General features: G+C 54.4%; 1 protein-coding gene across 5 annotated transcripts in view; it reads right to left on the bottom strand.

The window, feature by feature from the left end:
- The window catches only part of TP73 (tumor protein p73), a 37598-nt gene extending 23564 nt beyond the window's left edge, over window positions 1–14034 (bottom strand). The window contains exons 1-3 of one of the 5 annotated variants that reach the window (XM_080564639.1): window positions 12565–14034; window positions 7152–7247; window positions 6304–6427 (exon numbers count right to left, since the gene is read on the bottom strand). In XM_080564639.1, coding sequence (XP_080420765.1) covers window positions 6304–6427; window positions 7152–7210 — 183 coding nt within the window. In that variant the 5' untranslated portion in view covers window positions 7211–7247; window positions 12565–14034. Of the gene's footprint in view, window positions 1–3138; window positions 5931–6303; window positions 6428–7151; window positions 7248–9803; window positions 10266–12564 lie in introns of those variants that run through there. The other 4 variants (XM_080564641.1, XM_080564637.1, XM_080564638.1 and 1 more) reach the window with 4 other exon arrangements.
- Between the last annotated feature and the right edge of the window lie 42 nt (window positions 14035–14076).

Raw genomic sequence — 14076 nt, 5'->3', positions numbered from 1 at the left:
GCTGAAAATCCGACCTGTTATCCAGGCATACTTTCTGCATTCATTCACTTCTCGTGCATGTGCGTGTGCGCACCGTTTCTGGAAGGATTTCCCTGCCATGAGTACGAAGAAGGAGCTCTGAATGGTGGTTTGTGTAATTCATTTCATAGCTGGGGTGTTTGCTTTTAGTGGCTTTCACTGATGCAAGTTTAATTTGGGGAAAACCTCAAACCTACAAAGTGCATAGCTGTGATGCAGCACACTGCAAATAAGGTCACAGAGCAAACTTACCTATTTACACATCTACTGGCTCTTGTTCCATGCACACTGGGCCAAAACCTGGCTTTTTACTTTTTATTCTTATTCTTATTCATCTTCTGAACAATTATCATCAGATATTTCCAGTAAAAAGCTGGCAGCTCTTTTATCTGCAGGTGTAGCCTCAGCAAAAGACATTCTCAAAATTAGCATGGCTAAAACGGCCTTAACCTTTCATCTGAAAATCAGACCTTTTTTTTTTTTTCCTTTTTCTGTGGTAGACAGGTAAACTAATACTCAAAAGAGAGAAAAAAATCCCAAAGTTGGCTGCTTCGCCAAGCAGGTAGAATGTTTTTCCGCCAAGTCTGCAATCCCCGAATTGCTCAAGGGCTGTCCCCCCGGCTGCTGAGCACCACCGAGGGCAGCCCTGGGAAGCCAGGAGTCACCAGAAGGCAGCGATGCTTGCCAGCCCTCCCCTGGCCACGAGCAGCAGGCTTGGTGATCTGCCTTTTCCCTCGGCAGGCTGCCGGGCTGCGAGGCTCACAACTTAGGAATCAAGAGACGTGTTTTGACTTGGGAGCCAAACCTCACCCAAATGCGTACGATGTATAATGGCTTAAACGCAATCAGCCTTCTCCAGGAAAGTTCTCCTGTTGTCTGCATCTCTCGCAAGGTCGTTGGAGTCTGTGACTAACTGGAGGAATGCTGAACAAGATCCGACTTGCTTTTACAAATACAGCCATTTTCTCCCCTAAAAACATGTGCATAAACCCCTCTATTCCTCCTCGCTGCTCTATAAATAGCCCTGCTAACGATAAACAACGCCCATCCGGGCTTTCCACGATCCCTGACTTCACCTGGAGAAAAATTTACAAGAAACTTCAGCAAAATGGGAATTAAAAGTGCCCGTGGAGAGCTGCTGGCACCCAGCTGGGAGCCTGCCCCGCCGCAGCCGGCTGCCAGCAGGACCCCAGGGACGGGGCAGCCCTGGTGACCGGTGACACTCGGCGGGGCTGGGAGGTGTGAGGCACATCGCACAGGAGGAGAAACACAAGAGGAAAGAGGATTGTTATTTTTTAGGGGAGCACTGCGAAAGCGCAGCCCGAATAACCCGTGGAAATTGAGATTGAACCGTTTTGTTCTCCTGCAGTGACCGGGACGTGGAAGGGCTGCAGGGAGCACGCGGAGCACACGCCCTGTACCCAGCCACGGGCGGTTCTTTAGGAATGAACAGGGAGAAAGTGCACTTCCCTCGACGAGCAAACAAGCCGACTTTTAGCACTGACACTGCACACGCATGGACATAGCCAGACAAAAGCAGGCTGGGTTCGCACCGCCAGGCAGCTCAGGAGCGGGTGCCGTCCCAGTTACTCATATCCTGTCGAAATGGGAAATAAACAGGAAGCTTTTTGCCTCCTGGCGATGCCTGCTGCTCGGGAGCTAGCACTCTGGAGCTGCCGTGTAGAGAGTTAAGGCCTCCCCTGGAAATGGCAGGAAGAGTGGCTGGAAATGTGCAGAGGGAAGGGCAGCTGGAGAAAGGGGCCGACTTAGGCCATCGTCCTCAACTGCAGTGTTCTAGTTAATTTTGGTTAAAGTGAAGATGTATGACATAAAAAAGTGCTTTCTCCTAGAAAATTTATCTCCTGAACTAAGTGAATCGGGTTCATTTGAGCCAGCTGATGCTCGGGCTATACAAAGGTGGGAGAGCCCGCTTTTGCTGATTAGAAGATCCCCTTAAGCCTTTTTCACCCCAATTACTACTATTTCTCTGCGTGTTTGGTGGGGTTTTTATAAGCAGTCTCACTAGTCTATCTGGCTCATGGTACATTCTGGTTACAAAGCAGCAGGCGAAGCCCGCAGATACCCGGCAGGGATACGCAGAGCCAAGTGAGTAAATGACTAACTCGTCTTTTAAGACCGAGTACATTTTGGAAACATTCTCTTAGCAGACCAATCCAAGCATGGGTGTTTGTGTGTATGTATGTCAACAAATCCAACGCAGTGCTTGTGTGTGTATATATGCAAATATATGTATGTGTGTTCATACACACACCTATATAAATATCCACATGGCTGCAGTAACGGCATCCCAAGCAGCAGCATTACAAAGAACCCAGTACTTACATGCTTCTACTATTCACATAAGACAAAAAGGAGAAATGAAATAATTCCTGGTTGGGAAGTGCAACGGCGCACCTTTCTGTCTATAACTGCATCTGTATCTAAGTTTTTTTGAACACCAGACAGCAGATCCAAAAACCTTTTGACTAAGAAAGCAGCCTCAGCTCTTAAGGATAGGGATGAAGCTCTGCTGCCCGCAAGCACAGGTGCTATTTCGTCTGCTCTATCCTTCCAGCCTCCAAGCCATGAAAGGAAAAGCTGCCTGGGGATGTGACACATGCCAGGAGCTGCAGTGCCTGCAGGGCTCAAGGTGCCAAGCACCTCTGGGCTCCGCAGGCAGCGTTTCCTCCTAGGGATGCTCACAGCTGCCCTTCGCCTTCAGCCAGGTTTCTCCAGTGCAGGCACACCCCGGTTTGCATATACAAGGGGTTAGGGAGCCCGTGCCCATTTACGCAAAAGGTTTAAGTCACCCTCTGCAATGCACAGCACGGGAAAACACGGGAGAAACGCGCAGCGAGCCGATGAAGCTGCAACCATCCCAAGTGGGCACAGCTCATTCTCCTCATGCTGCCGACTGCCTCCGGTGCAGAGAGTGCCGGGTCCCAGAGGTGGGCCCCTCCGGAGCCCCGTGTCCCCAGCACATCCCGGGCAGCAGCAGCACGAAGGCTCCGCGAGCAGAGCCAGGGCACGCGGCCGCAGCATGCTCCTGCCACGGCGGCAGGGCACGACTCCAGGCAAGGAGCAACAAGGCAAAACCCGCTAGCAAAGAGAAGCACCTACCGTGGTATAATGCTGCATCGGGTCGCTGATGTACAGCATTTTAGTCTTCGTGGGAGTTACAGACCAGTGGGAACCTTCCCGCCAGAGGAGTCATGGGGTCGGGGGGCGATGGAGCAGGCGGCCGGGGAGCTGCGGTGCCGGACCATGGGGAGCGGGGCCGCGGAGGCAGTGCCAGGGATGCTGCGCTGGCCACCTGTGTGCGGTCTGTTGGCTTTTTTGCTTTTTTCATCTCCCTTAGTTCTGTCAACTAGCTGCATCCAACAACAAAACGGGGCCCACCCCCTTCTGTCCCTCATGACTATTCATTAAAGCGCGGGGCAGGCCCCAGCTTGCCCAGCGATGGACTAGGCTGTACCAACCATCCCCACCGAGGGGAGCGGGGGTCCTGCTCCGTAATTAAACCCAGCCAGGCTTAATTCCGGAGAGCCGCTTGCAGCGTCGCTGGAGTCAAACCCCATCCCCAGAGAAGCCTTTCTTCACAGACCGGGGTGGCTGTGGCTGGGATAACTCCAGCTTGTACTCGTGGAGCTGGACGTGCCAGTCACGGCCATCACTCTGTCCTTCTGTCCCTCCATCCACCCCAGCCTGGGCCCTGGGGGGTGTCTTTCAGGTGCACCCCAGTGGCATTACAAACCCCATCAACAGCTCGCATCAGGGCTCTCCTGGCTCGAATCGTCCTGGAGGTCCCATTGACACAAACACCCGGAGGCCAGGTAGCCACCCGTGCCCCAGCGCCGCAAGCCTTACATCTGCCAATACATGCTCTTCTCCTCCCTGCCATCCTGTCTTATTTCACTGATTTGTTTCACCGAGAGATGTTCCGAAGAAGCCTCACAAGGTTAGATGTTTACCCAACATCTGGCTGAAAGCAGGGCACGACGTCAGAAGCAGCAGGACCGCCGGCTACAGCACAAACCCCGCGATGAGTCAGGTTTCCTTATGACTCGAGGCAGGGGCTGGAATGGTCCTCACTTCAGCCAGAGCCCGCTGCGGAAGTCTGCGTCTTACAGCAGAGGGGGAATTCAAAGAGTGGTGGGCTGTATTGTCAACGATGGAGCCAGTGTGGATCACCCCCCTGTCTACACCGGTGTGCATGCACGGACCCGTGCACAGCCAGCTCGCAGCAGCACCTAGGCAAAGCCTTAAGCACTGCACAAGCTGCCAGTCCTGAAGCTGGGAAAAAAGTAAGGGTGGCTGAGGAGCTGTTCACATTTAATTACAGCAGTTCCTCCCGCAGGACCCTGAGATGTTTTACAGGTTCGGTGGAGCGATCCAACGTCCATGTGTTGCTGACACGGAGCGCCCCAGCCGCCTGGAGTCCAGTCACCGAGCACGGGGGTGTCCTCCGGGCAGCCACCGAGCACCAGCCCCAGAGCCAGGAGCTGCAGCACCACTGCTCCCCACGTGTTTGCCTCTGGCATCCTCCGGATACCGCCGGTACTCAGCAGCTGCTCCTTCCCTGGTCCCACCTGCGCGGCAAGCTGGCTGCATCACTTCACCTGTGCGTTTATTTTTACCCACGTCAGCCTGCCACACTTCCCGGTGACAGCAGCTAGCAGAAGCTCGCTCCGGGCTCAGCACTACAGCATGTAGTGGTTGCACGATGGGGCCAATACAAATATTTACTGCTGGCTCATTACTGTGAGCGAGGGCCAGGAGCTGGCTCTGCCTCTCTGCTCCTTGCCCCTGCGAGCCCGCAGCCCGCTCACAGCGAGCGTCTGCTGCGGGTGGCCTCGGTCACGGCGGCGATACGGAGCCGGACGGCCGAACATCAGTGCCGGGGCAGCTCCACGGTTATTAGCACAGGGGGCTCCACCTGAGCCGTCTGCCAGGCTCAGGCTCCTGCCCCGCTGCAGACAAAGGCCCGCAAGAGAGGGAAAGTAAGCTAAAAGCGAGGGAAAAGGGAGCTGGGGGAGGGGATGCAAGCTGGCGAGGAGGGAAACGGGGGCTTTGTGGAGGGAGATGCTGAAACGGCCAGAGCTGCCTCATGCTGGGGAAGGGATGGATGCTCCTGGGAGGCCGCAGGGCTTGGGAGGAGCGTGAATGCGGCAGCACACACTCTGAGAGCATTATAGAGGCTCCTGCTGCCTTTGAGATGTCTGGTAGAGGATTTTTAATGCCTGGCTGGGCAGGGGGAGATCCTGATGCCAGATGGGCAGTGGTTACACTGTGCGAACCAAGCCCTCGGCTTTCAGAAGAGATGGCAAGCTGATGTCTGTGAAGGGTTTTATCCCTGGTGCACCTCCAGCACTCAGGAAATGAAAAGAGAAGCATGGCCTCTGCAATTTTAAAACCGAATAATTTTGAGGAGCCTGTTCCTGACAGAGCACATCCTAACCAGCAAATCGGAGAGACTTTTTGTTACCGAAGACAGTCCTTCCTGCCGTGCCCTTCCTCTCTGAAGGTCCGTTCAGAAGGCCCCACCGCAGCAGGGAATGACGTGGCCCTCCAGAAGCCCTGGCTGCAGAGCAGCTTGCAAACAACTTTTACTACACAGCATGTTTATACCTGAGCAAATTATACTCTATTTCTGTCGAGGTACTCGAGCTCCACCGTCGTCACAGCGCAGAAGCCCTGCTGCGTGTTTAAGCAAGCAGGAGGAAGATGCAAGTGCCCAGCACAGAGCCTGCTTCCTACAGTCACTGTGACCATGCACTTTACCTCGGCTGTGAGAGCTGCCTTCTTGCTTCCCAGCCCCAGAACTGCGACTGTCGGTGCTGCTGTTGAGAACGGCCTAGAGGATGAGCAGACAGCTTCTGCTGCTGCTGCACCTGAGGAGTATTTCATTGGCACTGCCCCTACTTGGCCAACCAGCCACTGAAACTCCACCTGACAGAAATATCATGGCCATGCTGGCAGAAGCAAGATTGCAATAACCTCAGCCTAGTGTTGTCTGCTTGTCCTGCCAGGCTGTTAAGATGCAAATCCTTTCCAAACAGAGGAGAGTCCAGAAAAATCTATGAATACGTACCCACTATTTTACTGAGCATTTTACCATAGGGCTGCAAAACTGCAGCACGTCCCTTATCAGACACTAAACAAATAATATCAGTGCTGCACCTGTAGTGTTTCTGTTTGGTTTATGAATCACCAAGTTCCCATTTTCTACCCTAAAGGCACCCAGTCACCAGCAGGAAGACAAGCCTGTATGTGACGTACACTCACCATCACGGAGTCGTTGATGCCTCTCAGCTGGAAGACGTCCATTGTCACCTCCGTGCGGTTGGAGACCTCGCTGCTGCCTGCATGGCTGGACGGAGGGAGGTCGAAGTAGGTGCTGTCTGGTTCCCTGTGAGAAAGCGATGGCAGACAGTCAGCTTTCCAGCTCTCCAGCACAGCCTGCACCGTTTCGAAGGGCCACAGATCACAATAACAGGCCGTGCTCAGCCCAGGCTGGTCAGTGCTGGCAGATGCCCTCTCCCCAGCACGCTGTGCTACAGGGGCATGGGCAGGGGCTGGTGCTGTGCTGCTGGGGCCAGAGGAGCTTCCATCAGGCAAGGTACAACGGACGTGGGCTGCTCCTCTCTAAGCAGAGATGAGTCAGTCTCCTCTCCCCAGCTGCTGTGGAGGCATTACTGACCCTGCTGCCCAAACACCTTCGTTTCCTCGAGCAAAAAGCGTGCCCAGATGCTGACCTCTGATGTACAAGAACACCCTTTGTTGCGTTCGTTCCTTTGGATTTATGTTGCGTGTTGGAAATACTGCTGGTTGCACAACCCTTCTCAGAAACAGTTTCCAAAACCTCTGTGGGGCCCTGCATTCGGTGTACGCAAACTCCCCAGCCTCTGACTGTCTAGCATCACCGAGGCAAAGGGGTTTGGGAAATGAAATAGTCTGAGCAGAGAGACTGGAGCCTGGGAGCAAAATTCTGAATGCAGAAAAGGAATATGTGAAAACTGGAGCATGTGAAAGAAACTTGTCTCCCTCCAGGCCGTATTGATGAGATGTGCTAACACAGATTGCACAGCAAAGGGGCACCGCTGCCTCAACACAAATGATCAAATACCACTTACAGTGTGCTCCAGAGGTGCTCAAATGTTGTACCTTCATCAGCTGGAGACGACTCAGACATCTTCGCAGAGGGGGAGTCTGACAAAGGATAAATCACCCTGGGGCAAAGAAAAACAACAAGGTTAGCATTGCTGGAGAGCCATACCTGATCGAGGGGGGCAGCAGGATTCCCCCACAGCTGCTCAATGCCTTCCGTCAGCACAGCGTTGGCTTCTGGTTTTGCACAGAGAAAGGCCAGCGAAGCACCACGGCCGTGTCCTTGCAGCAGCCCTCTGGCTGCAGGAGCTTTCTCGTAAGGGTGGTATTTCGGGTGATGACAGCATTCTTACACAGATGTGGGTATTTTGGAAAGGGCCAAAGTGGCAGGGTGCTTGGATGTCAGCCCATTTCTGCTAAACGCTGATCCTGTGACTCAGGGCTCCCATCTGAGATGCTTACAGAGCGCTCCAGCAGCGTTCAGCACTGCCACACGCGGCCTCCCCAGCCCTGGGGTACTCTGACAGCTATTCTTAGCAATCGCTTTGGACCAGGTTCATTCAGAAAAGGGCTTAGATTTCTCAGATATACCAAACTCTCGAGTATGAGGCCTCTGAATAAAACCGAAACCTCAAGTTAGGTAGCAAACAAAGTCTTACAGTAAGAATCAGAGCCCAAGGCGCCCTTGGTGCTGCTCCCCTGAGAGCGCCCTGCCTGCCCGGCTGCTCAGTGGCCAGCAGAGGAGGGGGGAAACCCTCTGCTGCAAAGCTGGTGCACGCAGGGCAGACCTTTGTGTCCCTGAATCAGGGCAGTGCCAGGAGTTCAAGACAAGGGCTGGCCCCCGTAGGCTGCTGTACGGAATCTCCACCTGCTCCGAGCAAGGCAAGGCAGGAAGGCAGGAGCACCGAGCACCGAGCACCGGAGCTCAGGCGTCTCCACTACCCAGTGGCAACTTCAGAAGAAGCCTGCCTGTGCTCTGTTATGGTGTAGCTCCTGGAGCCTGGTTTGTCCATTTTAGGCACAGTACAATTTTTATCCCAGGAATGTTATTTGCCAACAGACTGATGTATTCTTCTTGTGAACATTTAGTTACAAATACCCAGAAATCTGTAAAGGCATAAAGACAGCTCGGTAAACTCACGCAGGAGACACAATACAGCACCCTTCAATTTACTTGTTCAGACATCAGAATGACTTTCCCAATTCTAAGCAGCTTGCAAATATTATTGAATGTTATATTATGCTTTCCAAGTAAACCAAGGCAGAAGTGTTGCCTCTCCTGTAAAGGTACAGAAGCAAAGCTGAGAGAAGTGCACCATTTACCCAGAACTGCATACAGGAAATATGTGGGAAAGCCAGCTCGGTGAAAGTTTTCTGAATGCTGCTGTGCTGCACAGCCACTGAGCCATCCTTCATCCCGTCTGCTCCTCCTGCCCCTGGCCGTGAGATCGGGAGGGAGATGTCCCACCTGCAGAGCAGCCACGCGATGCCACGGGCACCTACACCTGCGCCGAGTGCTCAGCAGTGCTCCTACTTGCTCCTACGGCCAGGCTCTTTTATGGTGAACAGGACGCACGGAGGAAACCCACCAGAAATATGTATGGCTACGAGTGCCCATGGGTGGCCACCGTCTGGTCCTGCTTTGCAAAAGCGTGGTTCTGTAAGAGCAAGGGCGATCTGTGGCTGCTCCAGAGCCTGCAGACATGCTCAGATGGAAAAGGCAATGCACACGAGGTGCTTCAGGCGTTGTAACCCCCAGGGAAGCCGCATTGTTTGCCAGCACGACCTGCTCTTTGGAGAAACGGGTGATGATACGTGGCAAAACCCGCTGTGACCGCATGGACAGAGCACGCCTGGCTCAGCTGCAATGTGCCGGGAGCCACAGACAGCCCGAGGGCCCACAGCATCCCGGCCTCTTTCTCTGAGCGTGCCGGGGCCTTTCCTGGGTGCCTGTGCCCCCTGCCAAGCCCCCGGGAGAGGCAGCGTGTTGCAGAGGGCCGGGCTGCAGCCATCTTGAGCAGCCTGCTGCCTTCCTCTGCCCGCAGCCGGGCTGCGCGACCATCCTCCTCCTCCCCAGGAACCACAGGGACGGCTTCCCTGCCCCTCCTAACACACACACACGGCCCAGCCGAGACCTGGCTACTCCTTTTACCCAACCGAGGGTTACCATCTTGTTTCAACTCAGTACCGCCGTGTAATACTGAAAGCCCGAAGGCTTCCTGCTCTCCGATCTCAGGCTGCCGGCCGCAGAGAGCAGCCGCTTTCCAAGCGGGCGATGTTTGGGTGAGCCCAGCTGCGGGGCCGGCCTTGGGGCCCTTTCCGTGGGCTCTCTGAGTCAGCTGGAGGCTGGGCGGCTTCGGGAGCAACAGGCGCTGCACCAGGCGTTAAAACGAAAGCAGGGTGGTGTCCCCTGAAAGTTGACCCCCACGCTGTTTTTTTGCCACATCTGTGACTCACCTGAGTCACACAGCGCCTGCAGGTGCTCTTCCAGGAGGGCTCGGCACAGCAGCAGAGAGCTCGCTCCCCACACGTCTGCTCGCAGAAGAGCCAGCTCGTGAAAGTCTCGTGTCCACCCACCCCTCCTCGTCCCACGAGTAAATGGAGAGAAACAAAAGGATGGAAGCAGCAGTTCTGAGAAAAGCTTAGAGCTGCCGCGGGGCTTCTGCTGGGGGCCTTACCCTGTATCCATGTTGCTTTCCATGGCCCAAGGTGTCGGCAATGTCAAGAACGAGCCAGGCCTTTTCTTTCAGCAGAGAAAGCACCTCTGCACCGCCCCGTGCTGTGTGGTCATGATGGGTGACACCAGCTCTAACCACGTGGCTGCACTCGCTTTCAACAGAAAAAAAATCTGAATATTTTAAGGGCGTTTTGGAAGTTCCCTTTCTCTTTCAAAGCACAATCGGTGTTTGCAAAGCCAGGCCAGCGTCCTCTCACACCCAAACACTTACACTCCATGGTACAGAGAGCATCCTGGCTGTCAGCTTCCCTCATGCAGTGACTACTGCACGTTCTGGGAAGGTTTCCCTGTAGCGATAGTGACAGTCTAAGTCCTGGCCTCTGGGACGATAAGGAGTTGCAGAAGACTGCAAACAGCATCCCCCAAAGCTGGCAGCAACTTTCATGGTGTAATTTGCTCTAAAATGAGGTGCTGTGGAGGCGTTTGCAGTCGAGCTGGATGGGAAGCAGGGAAGTGACTGCGGTGAGGTCCAGCAGAAGGAAATCATGTCCTACTGGAAGCCGCAGAGGCCCTTGGCACAGGTTAAATGGAGGTGAGCTAGGAAGAGCTGTGGGGACTAATTCTGCCTTGCTAGAGCAGCATTACTAGATCACTTGGATGTAATTACCTCCCAGTGCCTGTAAACTATGCAAATAGCACTGGGAGGTGACTACCCCGAGGCTAAACACACCGGCAGCAGCTAGGAAACAGCCCCAGCAGCTTCAGCCTCTGTCACTTCCAGTCTCCCACAGCAGCTTGGAGGATCCGCAGCCTCTGCTGTAACAGCACCAGCTCCCCGACATCGCCCTGACACCTCTTCCCAGCACCAACGTTTGAGGAAAGGCCCGAGATAACACTTTGACTTCTGCACAGAAGAGCTCTCTAGTGAAACCACCGGGAGGATTTCCACACTGACACCCCCAGAGACCCACATCTGCTCATTAAACTGAAGACCTCTTCATCTAGGGAACGGTGCAGCAGGGGTCCTCCATCCCTTCTGTCTCAGAGCAACACGGATGTGACGGGGCAGCAAGGCTGCTTGGAGTGACGTGCGGTGACGGCTGCGACACAGGACCGAGGGGGCTGTGGCCTCGGGCACATGCAGAGCTGGGGGCTGTCTGCAGGCAGGCCATTCACCTGATTTATTGCAGGCTTTTAGAGGAAGAAAGACTGAAACATGCAAACTAGGGGGTTCGGTGCGTGGAGCTAATGCTGCTTACGCGATTTGCTTGTTTCCACGTGGGAGCTGCCTCTCCGCATGCCTTCTCGAGTCTCCTCCACCATTCACTGGATTGTTGCTTCCCTCTGTTGCTAGTTAGTGCATTGCAGGGAAATTGCACAGTGAAAAATCAGCTGGAAGTACAGAGACAAAGCCTGCAAGGAGGAAACAGCCCACGGTTGCTTGCTTTGGGGACCTAGCTCAGTACATGGCCAGATTAGCAGTGACGTGGGGGCTGCCACCTCCCTCCACCGAGCTGCTGGACTGTGCAGCATGGGATGGGATGTGTCACTCCAGGGGCACAATTTCTTATTTTGACCACTGGCTCTGAAAATATTCTTAGAATTATTACAAATTCAACGTCCTTCTTTCATCAGCGTAAGGAAGGGGTACCAGAAGTGTAACAAGGGGGATGAAGCCTTGCTGGGAGGTGATGCCTGGCTGCTGCGTTCCTGTGGTCTCTAGAAGGAGCACCCCTCATCTCACCATTAACTTTAAGCCTCAGTTTTGGATACCTGGAAACGTCTGCAGCTATTTCACCAAGCAGTAACATATTCACCACTATCCTGCCACCTCCAACAACCCAGAATGAAATGTGACAACATTTTTTCAGCCACCTTACAGGGAGATAAATGCACACAAACCTGCATAACAGGGCTATTCCTAATCTCTAGAGGCTCTTGGCCCACCCTGAGAAAGGAAGACCTCGGGAACCCGATCAAGCCATACATGTCTATAAATCTGCACTGCTGAGATACTGAGTAAGGAATCGCTCTGTCCCCATGCAGTACGTAGTGTGCACTGCACTGAGCTCACAGTGCTGGGATCGGGACTTTTGAGAGCTCTCAGACCAGGCCGCAGAGCATTGCTTGATGTTTTGTGGACTTGTATCTGTGCCTCCTCTCCTCCCCTCCACTGCACGCTGAGAATCATCCGGCTCATCCAGCCTGCAGCAAAGTTAACGTTTACAAAATGTAGATAGGTTCCAAGGTCGCAACATCACCTGTGCTCATGCTCACTTGTCCCTGATTAGTAAATTCACACATGCAAAACAATGCTTAGAAAAGTGAGCAGGAGTGAGTGAGACCAAATCCTCTCTGACAGACTCAGAAGTCGACAGACAGGAGTCCCTCGCAGCTCGTGATGGGCAGGAGGTGAGAAGAGCCGGCTGTCCCTCCTGCACCTGGCAGCCAAGCACCAGCCCTGAGCGCAGACCCGACCCCGCCGGAGCCGGGCAGCAGGCAACCAGCCACAGCATCCCGCGTGTGTCCATCCCCTCCTCTGCTGCTTCATCCCACACTTGGCTGGTCTTTCCTCAAGTGCTTTAACTCTGGATCTAAGGCACTTTGGAGCAAACTTTCGAAGATTTCTTAATTTTGTATAAGCACCCTACAAAGCAAAACGGCCACGAGTCATCTGCCGGCTGCGCTACTGAGAGGGTCTGTGCTGAGTACCGCACACACACAAATAGCAAGGGGTTTCCTTTTGTCTTTTTTCCTCCTACCTGCTCTGGCTCCCCAAGCGTTTCGAGTTCCCCCGGAGGTCTCCCGCAGACAGGAGCGGCCTGGGATTGAGGATCTATGTTATTTACTGCACTACAATCTAGTAGCGTCCCGGTCGCCTAGGCAATGACATTGGAGCTGTTGAAAGCTATGTGAAAAGTGAGGCAAAGGCTTGTGCGCTCCTTCCTGGAATACGAGGCAGTTACAAGGGGGTGGGGAATGCTCAGCCAAGCGTGCTGGGGAATTAAGCTGGTCACCAGTGCCAAAGTGACTCCGGGGCAAGCCAGCCCTCTGGGGCTCCAGCAGCAGAGCCACAGAGCAATGCTCGCCCGAGATGGCTGCTGTTGGGTCGGGAAGGAGACTCCATGTGCACCGTAGCTCTGCACCCCACCAGATTGCTGCTCTGGAGTTGTTTTGGTGCTTGCATTGGTTAAAATGTCCAGCTCATCCCTCCTGGGGCATTACTGGCCTGGGACAGGCCGTGCTCGGGATGTGCAAGGGCACCGCTGTTCGCCTGGCACTGCCTGCAGTGGGAGACTGTTCCCCAGAGGTCAGCAGGACTGAGAGCTTTCTTCCTTGCTCAGAACAGCTCCAGGGCCACCGGCAGGCTGGCAGGCATTTTACAGCACTCACAAGGAGGCGGCAAGCATTAGTCTTCCTTCTGCAGACTCCTCGAATATCTGTTTACTGACACCCATTTTCATAAGCTGAAGTTCTCCTGTTGACTTTCCCTTTCGACTGCATTCAGTCACTGGGGTGAAACCACCGAGAGGTGTTCGTGACCTTTAAAAAGTCGGTCGCGTGCTTGACTCACCCGCCTCCCTTCAGAGACGAACAGCCAAAGCTCTGCCCGCAGGCACCCCAAAATCGCTGCCCCTGGCTTCAGACCAGCCCGCAGGCTTTATGCGCGGGCAGAGTGAGAGGACAGATGGGTTTATGGGACCCTAAACACATTGGAGTCACTGTAGCTGGTTTTAGGGCCTAAATGCACGATCCATAAAGCGTCCCGAGAATGGGCCTCGAGCGCGTGCTCTGATCCTGAGGCTGCTTTTACATCGCTCACAAAGGTGGATGTGGGACGGGGCGTGCTGCCTTTGTGCAACCATGCCGGGGCTGTGTACAGGCACCGAACTGACAAGGATTTGAGAGCAGGAGCTGAGCAGTGTGGGGACATCGTCCTGTGGGGCTGTCAGTGCCAATGCTCTGCACATTTTGGGGCAGAAAATCGGATCCTGGGCCTTTTGCAGGTCTGCAGCTGCCCCAGGCCTACCGGGGGGTGCACCCCGGTGCGGGCAGGCCTGCCTCCCCCCTCGGCAGCGACTCTCGGCTCTTTTTCTCTCAAAAACAACCCTTAAGATCTTTAATTTTTACAGATCCTGCGAGCACCGCCTTTGCTGAGGTGCTTCATTTGCAGGTGGCGGCCGCCTGGCCTCTCATTACCGCCAGTAATTAGCCGCCTGGGCCCAACCGCCTGAAACCGCAGCGAGGGGGGAAGCTCAGCCCGCGGGGCACGG

Source organism: Anser brachyrhynchus, assembly GCF_964034855.1.
Source record: "Anser brachyrhynchus genome assembly, chromosome: 21".
Lineage (NCBI taxonomy): Eukaryota > Metazoa > Chordata > Aves > Anseriformes > Anatidae > Anser > Anser brachyrhynchus.
Note: the sequence above shows the minus strand (reverse complement) of the source record. Positions and strands in the feature narration are given on the sequence as shown.